Source organism: Oncorhynchus gorbuscha, unplaced genomic scaffold, assembly GCF_021184085.1.
Source record: "Oncorhynchus gorbuscha isolate QuinsamMale2020 ecotype Even-year unplaced genomic scaffold, OgorEven_v1.0 Un_scaffold_1757, whole genome shotgun sequence".
In the NCBI taxonomy this organism is placed as follows: Eukaryota; Metazoa; Chordata; class Actinopteri; order Salmoniformes; family Salmonidae; genus Oncorhynchus; species Oncorhynchus gorbuscha.
This window is the reverse complement of record NW_025746445.1, coordinates 26,809-45,000: the sequence shown is the minus strand read 5'-3', so window position 1 is coordinate 45,000 and position 18,192 is coordinate 26,809. Positions and strand designations below refer to the sequence as shown.

General features: G+C 44.3%; 1 protein-coding gene across 1 annotated transcript in view; it reads right to left on the bottom strand.

Annotated features, from left to right (window-relative positions):
- Positions 1-16,848, bottom strand: part of LOC124024171 (transmembrane channel-like protein 5) — a 49,500-nt gene extending 32,652 nt beyond the window's left edge. The window contains exons 1-9 of the mRNA XM_046338160.1: positions 16,800-16,848; positions 16,062-16,189; positions 15,490-15,632; positions 15,220-15,303; positions 15,023-15,121; positions 11,912-12,014; positions 8,081-8,162; positions 6,596-6,856; positions 4,782-4,918 (exon numbers count right to left, since the gene is read on the bottom strand). Coding sequence (XP_046194116.1) covers positions 4,782-4,918; positions 6,596-6,856; positions 8,081-8,162; positions 11,912-12,014; positions 15,023-15,121; positions 15,220-15,303; positions 15,490-15,632; positions 16,062-16,135 — 983 coding nt within the window. The 5' untranslated portion in view covers positions 16,136-16,189; positions 16,800-16,848. The remainder of the gene's footprint in view (positions 1-4,781; positions 4,919-6,595; positions 6,857-8,080; positions 8,163-11,911; positions 12,015-15,022; positions 15,122-15,219; positions 15,304-15,489; positions 15,633-16,061; positions 16,190-16,799) is intronic.
- Positions 16,849-18,192: the final 1,344 nt, after the last annotated feature.

Genomic DNA, 18,192 nt, shown 5'->3' with positions numbered 1-18,192 from the left:
CATGCTGACTGACTGTTCCTCTATAATATCTGGCATGCTGACTGACTGTTCCTCCATATTATCTGGCATGCTGACTGACTGTTCCTCCATAATATCTGTCATGGTGACTGTTCCTCCATATTATCAGTCATGCTGACTGACTGTTCCTCTATAATATCTGTCATGCTGACTGTTCCTCCATATTATCTGGCATGCTGACTGTTCCTCCATAATATCTGTCATGCTGACTGTTCCTCTATAATATCTGTCATGCTGACTGTTCCTCCATAATATCTGTCATGCTGACTGTTCCTCCATAATATCTGTCATGCTGACTGTTCCTCCATAATATCTGTCATGCTGACTGTTCCTCCATAATATCTGTCATGCTGACTGTTCCTCCATAATATCTGTCATGCTGACTGTTCCTCCATAATATCTGTCATGCTGACTGTTCCTCCATAATATCTGTCATGCTGACTGTTCCTCCATAATATCTGTCATGCTGACTGTTCCTCCATAATATCTGTCATGCTGACTGTTCCTCTATAATATTTGTCATGCTGACTGTTCCTCCATAATATCTGTCATGCTGACTGTTCCTCCATAATATCTGTCATGCTGACTGTTCCTCTATAATATCTGGCATGCTGACTGACTGTTCCTCCATAATATCTGGCATGCTGACTGTTCCTCCATATTATCTGGCATGCTGACTGACTGTTCCTCTATAATATCTGTCATGCTGACTGTTCCTCCATAATATCTGTCATGCTGACTGTTCCTCCATAATATCTGTCATGCTGACTGTTCCTCCATAATATCTGGCATGCTGACTGTTCCTCCATAATATCTGTCATGCTGACTGTTCCTCCATAATATCTGTCATGCTGACTGTTCCTCTATAATATCTGTCATGCTGACTGTTCCTCCATAATATATGTCATGCTGACTGTTCCTCCATAATATCTGTCATGCTGACTGTTCCTCTATAATATCTGGCATGCTGACTGACTGTTCCTCCATAATATCTGGCATGCTGACTGTTCCTCCATAATATCTGTCATGCTGACTGTTCCTCCATAATATCTGTCATGCTGACTGTTCCTCTATAATATCTGGCATGCTGACTGACTGTTCCTCCATAATATCTGTCATGCTGACTGTTCCTCCATAATATCTGTCATGCTGACTGACTGTTCCTCTATAATATCTGTCATGCTGACTGACTGTTCCTCTATAATATCTGTCATGCTGACTGTTCCTCTATAATATCTGGCATGCTGACTGTTCCTCCATAATATCTGTCATGCTGACTGTTCCTCTATAATATCTGGCATGCTGACTGTTCCTCCATATTATCTGTCATGCTGACTGTTCCTCTATAATATCTGTCATGCTGACTGACTGTTCCTCCATATTATCTGGCATGCTGACTGTTCCTCCATAATATCTGTCATGCTGACTGTTCCTCCATAATATCTGGCATGCTGACTGACTGTTCCTCCATATTATCTGGCATGCTGACTGTTCCTCCATAATATCTGTCATGCTGACTGTTCCTCTATAATATCTGGCATGCTGACTGTTCCTCTATAATATCTGGCATGCTGACTGTTCCTCTATAATATCTGTCATGCTGACTGTTCCTCCATAATATCTGTCATGCTGACTGTTCCTCCATAATATCTGTCATGCTGACTGACTGTTCCTCTATAATATCTGGCATGCTGACTGTTCCTCCATAATATCTGTTATGCTGACTGTTCCTCCATAATATCTGTCATGCTGACTGTTCCTCCATAATATCTGTCATGCTGACTGTTCCTCCATAATATCTGTCATGCTGACTGTTCCTCTATAATATCTGGCATGCTGACTGTTCCTCCATAATATCTGGCATGCTGACTGACTGTTCCTCCATATTATCTGGCATGCTGACTGTTCCTCCATAATATCTGTCATGCTGACTGTTCCTCTATAATATCTGGCATGCTGACTGTTCCTCTATAATATCTGGCATGCTGACTGTTCCTCTATAATATCTGGCATGCTGACTGTTCCTCTATAATATCTGTCATGCTGACTGACTGTTCCTCTATAATATCTGGCATGCTGACTGTTCCTCTATAATATCTGGCATGCTGACTGTTCCTCTATAATATCTGTCATGCTGACTGTTCCTCCATAATATCTGTCATGCTGACTGTTCCTCTATAATATCTGGCATGCTGACTGTTCCTCTATAATATCTGGCATGCTGACTGTTCCTCTATAATATCTGGCATGCTGACTGTTCCTCCATAATATCTGGCATGCTGACTGTTCCTCTATAATATCTGGCATGCTGACTGTTCCTCTATAATATCTGGCATGCTGACTGTTCCTCCATAATATCTGGCATGCTGACTGACTGTTCCTCTATAATATCTGGCATGCTGACTGTTCCTCTATAATATCTGGCATGCTGACTGTTCCTCTATAATATCTGGCATGCTGACTGTTCCTCCATAATATCTGGCATGCTGACTGACTGTTCCTCCATAATATCTGTCATGCTGACTGTTCCTCTATAATATCTGTCATGCTGACTGTTCCTCCATATTATCTGGCATGCTGACTGTTCCTCTATAATATCTGTCATGCTGACTGTTCCTCCATATTATCTGGCATGCTGACTGACTGTTCCTCCATAATATCTGGCATGCTGACTGTTCCTCCATATTATCTGGCATGCTGACTGACTGTTCCTCCATAATATCAGTCATGCTGACTGTTCCTCCATATTATCAGTCATTTGTGTCAGTGCCATACATGTTGAATGTCCTTCCCTACAAGCTGAAAGTCAGTTGTGTATTTGTTTACTGTGTAGACGCCAGGGACTGTTCCTCATTTTTTCTGACCATGGGACTGTTCCTCCGGTCTACTTATTGGCCCCGCCCCGTTCCGGAGGGGTGCCTCAGGGCCAGACATTGGCAGGAACTAATGGGGATCCCTGTTCCTGCCAGGAACTAATGGGGGATCATAATAAACCCCAGGAAGAGTAGCTGCTGCCTTGACTGGGGATCCTCCATATATAAACCACAGGAAGAGTAGCTGCTGCATTGACAGGAACTAATGGGGGATCCATAATAAACCCCAGGAAGAGTAGCTGCTGCCTTGGCAGGAACTAATGGGGATCCATAATAAACCCCAGGAAGAGTAGCTGCTGCCCTGGCAGGAACTAATGGGGATCCATAATAAACCCCAGGAAGAGTAGCTGCTGCCTTGACAGGAACTAATGGGGATCCATAATAAACCCCAGTTGTGTATTTGCCTTTACAGGAACTAATGGGGTGATAAACCCCAGGAAGAGTAGCTGCTGCCCTGGCAGGAACTAATGGGGATCCATAATAAACCACAGGAAGAGTAGCTGCTGCCTTGACAGGAACTAATGGGGATCCATGATAAACCCCAGGAAGAGTAGCTGCTGCCCTGGCAGGAACTAATGGGGATCCATAATAAACCCCAGGAAGAGTAGCTGCTGCCTTGACAGGAACTAATGGGGATCCATAATAAACCCCAGGAAGAGTAGCTGCTGCCTTGACAGGAACTAATGGGGATCCATAATAAACCCCAGGAAGAGTAGCTGCTGCCTTGGCAGGAACTAATGGGGATCCATAATAAACCCCAGGAAGAGTAGCTGCTGCCTTGACAGGAACTAATGGGGATCCATAATAAACCCCAGGAAGAGTAGCTGCTGCCTTGGCAGGAACTAATGGGGATCCATAATAAACCCCAGGAAGAGTAGCTGCTGCCTTGGCAGGAACTAATGGGGATCCATAATAAACCCCAGGAAGAGTAGCTGCTGCCTTGACAGGAACTAATGGGGATCCATAATAAACCCCAGGAAGACGGAGACGGACAGACGGACAGACAGACAGACAGGACTAATGGGGATCCACAGAGCAGCATGTAGGGTAGGAGATCAGACAGACAGACAGACAGACAGACAGACAGACAGACAGACAGACAGACAGTATTACCTGTATATGACTGAGGCTCCACAGAGCAGCATGTAGGGTAGGAGATCAGACAGACAGACAGACAGACAGACAGACAGACAGACAGACAGACAGACAGACAGACAGACAGACAGACAGACAGACAGACAGACAGACAGACAGACAGACAGACAGACAGACAGACAGACAGACAGACAGACAGACAGACAGACAGACAGACAGACAGACAGACAGACAGACAGACAGACAGACAGACAGACAGACAGACAGACAGACAGACAGACAGACAGACAGACAGACAGACAGACAGACAGACAGGAAGAGACAGTACAGACAGACAGACAGACAGACAGACAGACAGACAGACAGACAGACAGACAGACAGACAGAAGACAGACAGACAGACAGAAGAGACAGACAGACAGCTGACCTTGACAGGACGACGACCGATGGGAGACGACCGACCGACCGACCGACCGAGACCGACCGACCGACCGACCGAACGAGACCGACGACCGACGGACGACCGACGGAGACAGACGACCGACCGAGACAGACCGAGACGAGATTACCGACCGACCGACCGACCGACGACCGAGGCTCCACAGAGCAGCATGACCGGACCGAGACCGAGAGAGACAGACGAGAGAGAGACAGACAGACAGACGAGACGAGACGAGACAGACAGACAGACAGACAGACAGACAGACAGACAGACAGACAGACAGACAGACAGACAGACAGACAGACAGACAGACAGACAGACAGACAGACAGACAGACAGACAGACAGTATTACCTGTATATGACTGAGGCTCCACAGAGCAGCATGTAGGAGGTGATGGTAAAGAGGTAAGCCAGCTGGATGTTATAACTAGACAGCACACTGTTACTGCTGTAGACACCATAGTACAGCATGGACACGTTGAACCACCCCTACACACACACACACACACGGAAAGAGGCAGACAGACAGACAGACAGACAGGCACACACACACACACACACACGGAAAGAGACATGGAAAGAGGCAGACAGACAGGCACACACACACGGAGAGAGACATGGAAAGAGGCAGACAGACAGACAGGGAGAGAGAGACAGGGAGAGGGGTATGGGGAGACAGAGACGGGGAGAGACAGGGAGAGAGATAGACAGGGAGAGAGGAAGAGAGAGAGACAGGGAGAGAGGAAGAGAGAGAGACAGGGATAGAGAGAGACAGGGAGAGAGACAGAGAGAGAGACAGAGAGAGAGAGAGAGAGAGAGAGAGAGAGAGAGAGAGGTATGGGGAGACAGAGACGGGGAGAGGCAGGGAGAGAGAGACAGGGAGAGAGACAGAGAGAGAGAGAGACAGGGAGAGAGAGAGAGAGAGAGAGAGAGGTATGGGGAGACAGAGACGGGGAGAGGCAGGGAGAGAGAGACAGGGAGAGAGGTATGGGGAGACAGAGACGGGGAGAGGCAGGGAGAGAGAGACAGGGAGAGAGGTATGAGGAGATAGAGACGGGGAGAGGCAGGGAGAGAGATAGACAGGGAGAGAGGCAGAGAGAGACAGGGAGAGAGAGAGAGAGAGGTATGGGGAGACAGAGACGGGGAGAGAGAGAGACAAGGAGAGAGACAGGGAGAGAGGCAGGAAGAGAGACAGGGAGAGAGGCAGGGAGAGAGAGAGACAGGGAGAGAGGTATGGGGAGACAGAGACGGGAAGAGGCAGGGAGAGAGATAGACAGGGAGAGAGGCAGAGAGGACAGGGAGAGAGAGGGAGAGAGAGAGAGAGAGACAGAGAGAGAGAGAGAGAGAGAGAGAGAGAGAGGTATGGGGAGACAGAGACGGGAAGAGGCAGGGAGAGAGATAGACAGGGAGAGAGGCAGAGAGAGACAGGGAGAGAGAGAGAGAGAGAGAGAGAGAGAGAGAGAGAGAGGTATGGGGAGACAGAGACGGGGAGAGGCAGGGAGAGAGAGAGACAGGAAGCAGAGGAGAGAGAGAGAGAGAGAGAGAGAGAGAGAGAGAGAGAGAGAGAGAGAGAGAGAGGTATGGGGAGACAGAGACGGGGAGAGGCAGGGAGAGAGATAGACAGGGAGAGAGGCAGAGAGAGACAGGGAGAGAGAGAGAGAGGTATGGGGAGACAGAGACGGGGAGAGGCAGGGAGAGAGAGACAGGGAGAGAGGTATGGGGAGACAGAGACGGGGAGAGGCAGGGAGAGAGAGACAGGGAGAGAGGTATGGGGAGACAGAGACGGGGAGAGGCAGGGAGAGAGAGACAGGGAGAGAGGTATGGGGAGACAGAGACGGGGAGAGGCAGGGAGAGAGAGACAGGGAGAGAGGTATGGGGAGACAGAGACGGGGAGAGGCAGGGAGAGAGAGAGAGAGAGAGAGAGAGAGAGAGAGAGAGAGAGAGAGAGAGAGAGAGAGAGAGAGACAGACAGACAGACAGACAGACAGACAGACAGACAGACAGACAGACAGACAGACAGACAGACAGACAGACAGACAGACAGACAGACAGACAGACAGATGACACTTTAGACTTAGTTACTGCATCTTTAAAACAGAGTGTGTATTTGTGTGTGTCTGTCTATCCTATATGTTTGCATGTGTCCGTGTCAGTGTGTCCACTCACCACTCCAGTGAGGAGCTCCAGTCCCCTGAACCCGGCAGTTGTCCCGGCGCCCTGAGTGTCGGTGCTAAGCAACGCCCACGGCAACGTGATGAAGGAGAGGTTGAGGAGGGAGGAGAGGAGGTTGAAGAGGAGCAGCCATCTTAGAAACAGGAAGTAGCAGAGAACAGCAGAACCAAACCTTCCACTGATCTCCCTCAGAGAACCGCGCCACAGAGAGAGAGACTGTCTGAAAAACACCACGCTGCTGCACCTACGAACAGACTGAGAGAGACAGAGACATGTCTATCTAGTGACTACTACAGGACATGGGTTCTCTGACTACTACAGGACATGGGTTCTCTGACTACTACAGGATATGGGTTCTGACCAGTGTCCTCTCTAACATGTCTATCTAGTGACTACTACAGGACAGACTACTACAGGATATGGGTTCTGACCAGTGTCCTCTCTAACATGTCTATCTAGTGACTACTACAGGATATGGGTTCTGACCAGTGTCCTCTCTAACATGTCTATCTAGTGACTACTACAGGATATGGGTTCTGACCAGTGTCCTCTCTAACATGTCTATCTAGTGACTACTACAGGATAGGTGTCCTCTCTAACATGTCTATCTAGTGACTACTACAGGATATGGGTTCTGACCAGTATCCTCTCTAACATGTCTATCTAGTGACTACTACAGGACATGGGTTCTCTGACTACTACAGGATATGGGTTCTGACCAGTGTCCTCTCTAACATGTCTATCTAGTGACTACTACAGGACATGGGTTCTCTGACTACTACAGGATATGGGTTCTGACCAGTATCCTCTCTAACATGTCTATCTAGTGACTACTACAGGATATGGGTTCTGACCAGTGTCCTCTCTAACATGTCCATCGAGTGACTACTACAGGACATGGGTTCTCTGACTACTACAGGATATGGGTTCTGACCAGTGTCCTCTCTAACATGTCTATGTAGTGACTACTACAGGATATGGGTTCTGACCAGTGTCTTCTCTAACATGGCTATCTAGTGACTACTACAGGATATGGGTTCTGACCCGTGTCCTCTCTAACATGTCTATCTAGTGACTACTACAGGATATGGGTTCTGACCAGTGTCCTCTCTAACATGTCTATCTAGTGACTACTACAGGATATGGGTTCTGACCAGTGTCCTCTCTAACATGTCTATCTAGTGACTAATACAGGATATGGGTTCTCTGACTACTACAGGATATGGGTTCTGACCAGTATCCTCTCTAACATGTCTATCTAGTGACTACTACAGGATATGGGTTCTGACCAGTGTCTTCTCTAACATGTCTATCTAGTGACTACTACAGGATATGGGTTCTGACCAGTATCCTCTCTAACATGTCTATCTAGTGACTAATACAGGATATGGGTTCTCTGACTACTACAGGATATGGGTTCTGACCAGTATCCTCTCTAACATGTCTATCTAGTGACTACTACAGGATATGGGTTCTGACCAGTGAGATCTGCTCCCAACAGTCAGTGCAGCTCGTTCTCTCTAGACTCCTCCTGGAGAACTTCTCTGCTAAGACACGGCACCTGGAAACACACAGTAGTGATGAGACGGTTGACCCATAGTCCGCAGTCCCCGCAGTTATATCTGCAGGGCGGGTGGGTTTAGGGTCATTAAATATTGTGTTCATATCGGGCAGGTGGGTTGAATTAAGAGAAACCTATAGGCCACCCAACCTTTAAAAAAATGCATAAATGTATCATTCTTGTGCAATTTACAGTGAGCTCCTAAAGGCATCGGGCCATATTGTTGGTTGTTCTGGCTCTGAGTCAATCACCACCTTCCAGAGACACCTGAAACCCCACCTCTAAGGAATACCTAGGATAGGATAAGTAATCCCTCTCACCCCCCTTTAAGATTTAGATGCACTATTGTAAAGTGACTGTTCCACTGGATGTCATAAGGTGAATGCACCAATTTGTAAGTCGCTCTGGATAAGAGCGTCTGCTAAATGACTTAAATGTAAATGTAAATGTACTCCAGCACTTTGAAATGATACAATGACTATGAGGTTAAAGTGCAGACTGTCAGCTTTAATTTGAGGGTATTGTCATTCATATTGGGTGACCCGTTTAGATATTACAGCACTTCTTGTACATAGTCCTCCCATTTTAGGGGACCAAAAGTATTGGGGCAAATTCACTTAGTTTAGTAGTAGTTTAAAGTTGAGTATTTGGTCCCATATTTCTAGCACACAGTGACTACATCAACCCTGTGACTCTACAAACTGGTTGGTTGTATTTGCTGTTTGTTTTGGTTGTGTCAGATGATTTGGTGCCCAATAGAAATGAAGGGTAAATAATGTAGTGTCATTTTGGAGTCACTTTTATTGTAAATAAGAATAGATGATGTTTCTAAACACTTCTACATTAATGTGGATGCTACCATGATTACAGATAGACAGATAGACAGATAGACTCCAATGAAGATAGACAGATAGACAGATAGACTCCAATGAAGATAGACAGATAGACAGATAGACAGATAGACAATGAAGATAGACAGATAGACTCCAATGAAGATAGACAGATAGACAGATAGACTCCAATGAAGATAGACAGATAGACAGATAGACAAATAGACTCCAATGAAGATAGACAGATAGACAGATAGACAATGAAGATAGACAGATAGACAGATAGACAGATAGACTCCAATGAAGATAGACAGATAGACAGATAGACTCCAATGAAGATAGACAGATAGACAGATAGACTCCAATGAAGATAGACAGATAGACTCCAATGAAGATAGACAGATGACAGATAGACAATGAAGATAGACAGATAGACAGATAGACTCCAATGAAGATAGACAGATAGACAGATAGACTCCAATGAAGATAGACAGATAGACAGATAGACAAATAGACTCCAATGAAGATAGACAGATAGACAGATAGACAGATAGACTCCAATGAAGATAGACAGATAGACAGATAGACAGATAGACAGATAGACAGATAGACAGATAGACAGATAGACTCCAATGAAGATAGACAGATAGACAGATAGACTCCAATGAAGATAGACAGATAGACAGATAGACAGATAGACAGATAGACAGATAGACAGATAGACAGATAGACAGATAGACAGATAGACTCCAATGAAGATAGACAGATAGACAGATAGACAGATAGACAGATAGACAGATAGACAGATAGACAGATAGACAGATAGACTCCAATGAAGATAGACAGATAGACAGATAGACTCCAATGAAGATAGACAGATAGACAGATAGACAGATAGACAGATAGACAGATAGACAGATAGACTCCAATGAAGATAGACAGATAGACAGATAGACAGATAGACAGATAGACAGATAGACAGATAGACAGATAGACAGATAGACAGATAGACAGATAGACAGATAGACAGATAGACAGATAGACAGATAGACAGATAGACAGATAGACTCCAATGAAGATAGACAGATAGACAGATAGACAGATAGACAATAGACAGATAGACAGATAGACAGATAGACAGATAGACAGATAGACAGATAGACAGATAGACAGATAGACAGATAGACAGATAGACAGATAGACAGATAGACAGATAGACTCCAATGAAGATAGACAGATAGACAGATAGACAGATAGACAGATAGACAGATAGACAGATAGACAGATAGACAGATAGACAGATAGACAAATAGACTCCAATGAATTGTGAATAATGATGAGTGAGAAAGTTAGAGGCATAAATGTCATACCCTCCCCCCCCAAAAATGCTAACCTCCCCTGTAATTGTAACGGTGAGAGGTTAGCATGTCTTGTTGGTATTGTATTTGTGCGTCTGTAAAATACCTTCAACTTAAAGCCGACTGTCCGCACTCTGCACTTTAAACCTCATGGTCATTGTATCGTTTGAGATCCAAAGTGCTGGAGAACAGAGCCAGAACAACCAAACAGGTCTGTCCTGATACTTATGGAGCTCACTGCAGTGGTTAGAGTGTAGAGTCTAGTGGTTAGAGTGTAGAGTCTAGTGGTTAGAGTGTAGAGTCTAGTGGTTAGAGTGTAGAGTCTAGTGGTTAGAGTGTAGAGTCTAGTGGTTAGAGTGTAGAGTCTAGTGGTTAGAGTGTAGAGTTGGCAGGGTAGCCTAGTGGTTAGAGTGTAGAGGTGGCAGGGTAGCCTAGTGGTTAGAGTGTAGAGTCTAGTGGTTAGAGTGTAGAGTCTAGTGGTTAGAGTGTAGAGTCTAGTGGTTAGAGTGTAGAGAGTGGTTAAACCTATGGTCATTAGTGGTTGAGAGTGTAGAGTCTAGTGAACAGTTAGCCAGAACAACCAAAGAGGTCTAGTGGTTAGTGCTAGAGTCTGCAGTGGTTAGAGTGTAGAGTCTAGTGGTTAGAGTGTAGAGTCTAGTGGTTAGAGTGTAGAGTCTAGTGGTTAGAGTGTAGAGTCTAGTGGTTAGAGTGTAGAGTCTAGTGGTTAGAGTGTAGAGTCTAGTGGTTAGAGTGTAGAGTCTAGTGGTTAGAGTGTAGAGTCTAGTTTAGAGTGGAGTCAGGGTAGCCTAGTGGTTAGAGTGTAGAGGTGGCAGGGTAGCCTAGTGGTTAGAGTGTAGGACTAGTAACCGGAAAGTTGCGAGTTCAAACCCCCGAGCTGATGTATTATTTTAGTTTTAGATTTTTTATTTTAAAAAATTGCTTTGTCATTATGGAATATTGTGTGTAGATTGATGAGGAAAGATTTTCTGGATTTGTTTTCTCATTTTGTCTGTCATAGTTGAAGTGCACCTATGATGAAAATTACAGGCCTCATCTTTTTAAGTGGGAGAACTTGCACAATTGGTGGCTGACTAAATACTTTTTTGCCCCACTGTATATATACACCTCTGATATATATATATAGGGAATAGGGTGCTATTTGAGATGCATTGTAGAGAGACTACTGTAACAAACCAGGACCTTTAAATGCTGATCTGAGATCTGTCCATATGGGTTTTAATCATTATGATCTAAAAGGCTAAACTGATCCTAGATCAGTACCTCTACTCTGAGACTCTTGGTGGATATGAGCCCATAACAAGGGTGGCCTAGTGGTTAGAGCATTGGACTTGTAATCGAAAGGTTGCAAGTTCAAATCCCCAAGCTGACAAGGTACAAAATCTGTTGTTCTGAACAGGCAGTTAACCCACTGTTCCTAGGCCGTCATTGAAAATAAGAATTTGTTCTTAACTGACCTGCCTAGTTAAATAAATAAAATAAAAAATAACATATTGGTTTGTCTCTGTGTAAAGTAGTTGAATGCGTCATAATGTGTGTTTACCTGATGTTTCTGCGTTCCCCCAGACTTACAGGAAGGCCTCGTACAGCTTTGACTCTGTCCCTGGACGGCATGGTAACCAGCTCTCTCACCAACTCCACGGTGTCTGCTCAACAGGAGAGCGATAGAGGAAGGTTATCTCCCAAATGGCAACCAGCTCTCTCACCAACTCCACTGTGTCTGCTCAACAGGAGAGCGATAGAGGAAGGTTATATCCCAAATGACAACCAGCTCTCTCACCAACTCCACTGTGTCTGCTCAACAGGAGAGCGATAGGGCAGAGGAAGGTTATTTCCCAAATGGCAACCAGCTCTCTCACCAACTCCACTGTGTCTGCTCAACAGGAGAGCGATAGAGGAAGGTTATATCCCAAATGGCACCCTATTTCCTTATCAGGATGTTTTTTCTGCATATGAAATTCTAGGGCGGGCTGCCAAAGTGTTTTTATTTCATGCAGCCTAAGGCCGTACAGTGTCAAATAAAACTCTAGGGGTTGGAAAAACACATTCAGTGTAAACTTAAACAAACTAACACCTTGTAGAAAGTATGGAGAAAAGTATGCCCCTTTTGGGACTGTATCATATGACTGGAGCACGAACAGCTTTGTGTAGAACAAGACGTTGTTTTTCAATAGAGGAGGAGGAACAGCTTTGTGAAGAACAAGACGTTGTTTTTCAATAGAGGAGGAGGAGGAGGAACAGCTTTGTGAAGAACAAGACGTTGTTTTTCAATAGAGGAGGAGGAGGAGGAACAGCTTTGTGTAGAACAAGACGTTGTTTTTCAATAGAGGAGGAGGAGGAGGAACAGCTTTGTGTAGAACAAGACGTTGTTTTTCAATAGAGGAGGAGGAGGAACAGCTTTGTGTAGAACAAGACGTTGTTTTTCAATAGAGGAGGAGGAGGAACAGCTTTGTGTAGAACAAGACGTTGTTTTTCAATAGAGGAGGAGGAGGAGGAACAGCTTTGTGTAGAACAAGACGTTGTTTTTCAATAGAGGAGGAGGAGGAACAGCTTTGTGTAGAACAAGACATTGTTTTTCAATAGAGGAGGAGGAGGAACAGCTTTGTGTAGAACAAGCGTTGTTTTTCAATAGAGGAGGAGGACAAGAACAGCTTTGTTAGAACAAGAACAACATTGTTTTTCAATAGAGGAGGAGGAGGAACAGCTTTGTGTAGAACAAGACGTTGTTTTTCAATAGAGGAGGAGGAGGAACAGCTTTGTGTAGAACAAGACGTTGTTTTTCAATAGAGGAGGAGGAGGAACAGCTTTGTGTAGAACAAGACGTTGTTTTTCAATAGAGGGAGGAGGAGGAACAGCTTTGTGCAGAACAAGACGTTGTTTTTCAATAGAGGAGGAGGAGGAGGAACAGCTTTGTGTAGAACAAGACGTTGTTTTTCAATAGAGGAGGAGGAGGAACAGCTTTGTGTAGAACAAGACGTTGTTTTTCAATAGAGGAGGAGGAAGAACAGCTTTGTGTAGAACAAGACGTTTTTTCAATGGAGGAGGAACGGCTCAAAACGTCAAAAGAAGTGCCTTCGGAAAGTATTCAAACCCCTCGACTTATTCCACATTTTGTTGAGATTGTAGCCTGAATCGATTAAATATATGTATTTCCATCTACACATAATGACAAAATGAAAACATGTTTTTAGATTTTTTTTATTATAGCAAATTTTATTGAAAATGAAATACAGAAATATCAGCTGTCAGAGCAGCTTTCCGATCACTGAAACTGTACACAGCCCATCTGTAAACAGCACACCCAACTACCTCATCCCCATATTGTTATTTATGCTCTTGCTCTTTTTGCACCCCAGTATCTCTACTTGCACATCATCATCTGCACATCTATCGCTCCAGTGTTAAACTGCTAAATTGTAATTATTTTGCCTCTATGGCCTATTTATTGCCTTACCTCCCTAATCTTCTACATTTGCATACACTGTACATATATTTTTTCTATTGTGTTATTGACTCGGTTTGTTTATGTGTAAATCTGTGTTGTTGTTCTTGTCGCACTGCTTTGCTTTATCTTGGCCAGGTTGCAGTTGTAAATGAGAACTTGTTCTCAACTAGCCTACCTGGTTAAATAAAGGTGAAATAAAAAATAGGACTTTGCCTTTGCCTAGCTCCATTCTGTTTCTTTTGAGCCTAAAAACTCCCTAATTCTTGCCGATGACAAGCATACCCATAACATGATGCAGCCACCACCACGCTTGAAAATATGAAGAGTGGTACTCAGTGATGTATTGTGTTGGATTTGCCCCAAACATAATTATTTGTATTCAGGACATAAAGTGAATTTCTTTGCCACATTTTTGCAGTTTTGAATATTTTTCTGTACAGGCTTCTTTCTTTTCACTCTGTAATTTAGGTGTTGGTTACAAAGACAACTGGGGCGGCATTGGACTAGTAACCGGAAGGTTGCAAGTTCAAATCCCCGAGCTGACAAGGTACAAATCTGTCGTTCTGCCCCTGAACAGGCAGTTAACCCACTGTTCCTAGGCCGTCGTTGAAAATAAGAATTTGTTCTTAACTGACTTGCCTAGTAAAATAAAGGTACATTTTTTTTTTTAAAGAAATAAATAAAAGATGAGGTAGTCAAACTAAAATCATGTTAAACACTATTATTCCACACAGAGTGAGTCCATGCACCTTATTATGTGACTTGTTAAGCACATTGTTACTCCTGAACGTATGTAGGCGTTGCCATAACAAATACTTACTGAAGACATTTAAGCTTTTCATTAAATTAAATATTTTTAAAAACACAATTCCACTTTGACATTATGGGGTGTTGTGTATAGGTGTGAATACTTTCACTACAGGGAATAGAGTGTCATTGGTGATGCACAATAACATGGTACTGACCATTCTCTACTCACTCACACACACACACACACACACACACACACACACACACACACACACACACACACACACACACACACACACACACACACACACACACACACACACACACACACACACACACACACACACACACACACACACACACACACACACACACACACACACACACACACACACTCAATAACATGGTACTGACCATTCTCTACTCACACACACACACACTCAGTGACATGGTACTGACCGTTCTCCATCTGCTCCTTGGCCTCCTCCTCTGACAGCCCCAGTCTCCCTACAGCTGTACCCTGTAGAGGGAGCGGACTCTGCTTGCGACAACCACGCACTACAACACGCACACACACACACACACAACATCATCATCTATAGACCTGTGCCTCGCCTGTAACACACACTCACTACACACACAGTGAGTACACCCACCCAGGATAGCTGTTCCTGTCTGCTGTCTGCTGGTCATCCTGTACCTGGTAGCAGTATCCATGGGAACCCTGGGTCCAGGGCTGGCTGTAGAGGGAAGAGGGTGGGAGAGAGAGGGAGAAGCAGGGAGGGAGAGAGTTGTAAGCTAAGATACAGCTGTATTTACAGGGCTGTGTCCCTCGTCTGGGCCAAGCCATCAGCCAACAGAGCCCTGGACAAAAGCAGCAAAGTACTATATAGGGAATAGGGTGCAATCTGAGGTGCAGTACTCACTCTGGCCTAGCTGCCGTTTGGGCCCCCACAGCTGAGGGGGGAGAGGGGGGTCTGAGCTGGACGGCCCCTGGTCCTTACTCCATGGCCCCAGCCCCCTCTCCACATCCTGGGGTACAACAAGGCCCTCTGGAGGCCTACTCCACCTGGAAGAGTGGGGGTGGGGGAAGGAAGAGTGTGGAGAGAGAGGAAGAGGGGGACGAGGGAGACGAGAGGAGGGGGACGAGGGGAGATAGAAAGGAAGAGGGAGAGAGAGGAGAAGGGGGACGAGAGGGGAGATAGAAAGGAAGAGGGAGAGAGAAAAAGGGGGACGAGAGGGGAGATAGAAAGGAAGAGGGAGAGAGAGAAGAAGGGGGACGAGAGAGAAGATAGAAAGGAAGAGGGAGAGAGAGAAGAAGGGGGACGAGAGAGAAGATAGAAAGGAAGAGGGAGAGAGAGAAGAAGGGGGACGAGAGAGAAGATAGAAAGGAAGGGGGAGAAAAAGAGAGAGAGCGGGAGGGAGAGAATGAATGAAAACACAAATTGACCAAAAAATAAATCTAGATTTTTGCACATGCACAGGTCTGCACACTCACCTCTTATCAGTTGGTTTTGGTGCCTGATCACTTCTATAAGGAGATGCAACGAAGGCACTGGTAAAACGAGACATGGCTAACTAACAAGCCAAGTCTTCAACCATACATAAACAGCAAAGGACGTCTGTCTGAGAAAACACAAGTAGTTGGAGAACAGTTATAGACACGGGCTAATGTATGTAGCTGACCAAACTATCAGGAGCCAGGTATAACATTTACATTTACATTTAAATGTAGGTAACGTTAGTTAACTCACTCGAAGTGGCTAGCACAGCTAGCTAGGTACTGTACCTAGCTAACTTGACAAGCTCGTTAGTTAGCTAGAACAATTTGTGGTCGAAAAAATTGCAAGTTGTGTTTTCTTGATAGTTAGTTACTTCAAGTAATTAAGCTGTCCAACACGTGATGTAAATGGTACATTTCACATACAAGTACAACATCAAACTTACATTGAATATTTTCTAGGTTAACTGTTAGCTAATGTTAGCTAGCTAGGTTAACTGTTAGCTAATGTTAGCTAGCTAGGTTAACTGTTAGCTAATGTTAGCTAGCTAGGTTAACTGTTAGCTAATGTTAGCTACCGCTTTAGATTCGACCGTTGGTTGGTTTCATTTGGGAAATTATAACTTTACGCCAAAGATTTGACTAAATATCCATATCAAAATCTATATTTCATCAATGTGAATGCAGCAGAGACGTATAAGGAATAAAATAAGAACAAAACAAAAAAATGCCCACCTTTCCTCCTAACTGACAACAAGCACTAAAACTACATTCAGGGAAACCGTCACTAGATGGCGCCATTGAGCCATATACAGTAACGTTATACTGGTAATAAATAGGCCATGATGCACTCAAATCATAAACTAGCTGCAATCGAAACCACTACCATTTGTTTTACAGATTTTAATCAAACCGGGCTGATTTCATTGGCTACATCATACACCAGATGTACACAACACACCCCAAGACACATTCAAAACACATGTTTTTGCTTCACACAACATAAATACAGAGATAGGCCAGTCTGTCTGTCAGTTAGACTCTTGGGTTTACAGTGATAGTATCTTTAGGTTTGAGAAGAATATAGGTTATCTAAGGCCAGTCTGTCAGTTAGTTAGACTCTTGGCTTTACAGAGATAGTATCTTTAGGTTTGAGAAGAATATAGGTTATCTAAGGCCAGTCTGTCTGTTCAGTTAGACTCTTGGCTTTACAGAGATAGTATCTTTAGGTTTGAGAAGAAGGTAGGAGGTCTGATTTTGCTCTAGGGCAGTGTCCCAAATGGCACGCTATTTAGTGCACTACTTTTGACGGGGCTTTTGTTAACAGTAGTGCACTATATAGGGGAAGAGGGTGCCATTTGGGATACCGCCTGTGATTCATGCAGTCAGTCACGATGTTAATGAAGACACAAACAAGGGGTGTGTGTGTGTGTGACAGCTTGTTGCCTAGAGGTTGTTGCCACAAGTGTAGTGTGATCTGAATCTGTGTGACAGGTACTCAGACTCTTCTTTAAATACAGAAAACACTCTCTTTTCTCTCCCGCAATCTCTCTCCCTCACACTCACCCATGTAAATGTATGCAAAGCCAATGTGTACACTAGGATCATCACAGCATGCTGAGAAACACAACACTACTCATTCTCTCAATTCAATTTTTATTTTATTTTACTAGGCAAGGCAGTTAAGAACAATTATTATTTGATTTTTTTCTCAGAACAGTGGGTTAACTACCTGTTCAGGGGCAGAACGACAGATTTGTACCATGTCAGCTCGGGGATTTGAACTTGCAAGTGAAGAACAAACACCATTGTAAATAAGACCCTTATTTATGTTTATTTATTTTCTCTTTTGTACTTTAACTATTTTGCACATCATTACAACACTGTTTATAGACATAATATGAGATTTGAAATGTCTTTATTCTTTCGGACGTTTTGGTGAGTGTAATGTTTATTGTTAATTCTTTATTGTTAATTTCCCTTTTGTTTATTATCTATTTCACTTGCTTTGGCAATGTAAACATATGTTGCCCATGCCAATAAAGCCCCTTAAATTGGGGCGGCAGGGTAGCCTAGTGGTTAGAGCGTTGGGCTAGTAAGCGGAAGGTAAGTACCGCTTATTAGTCCA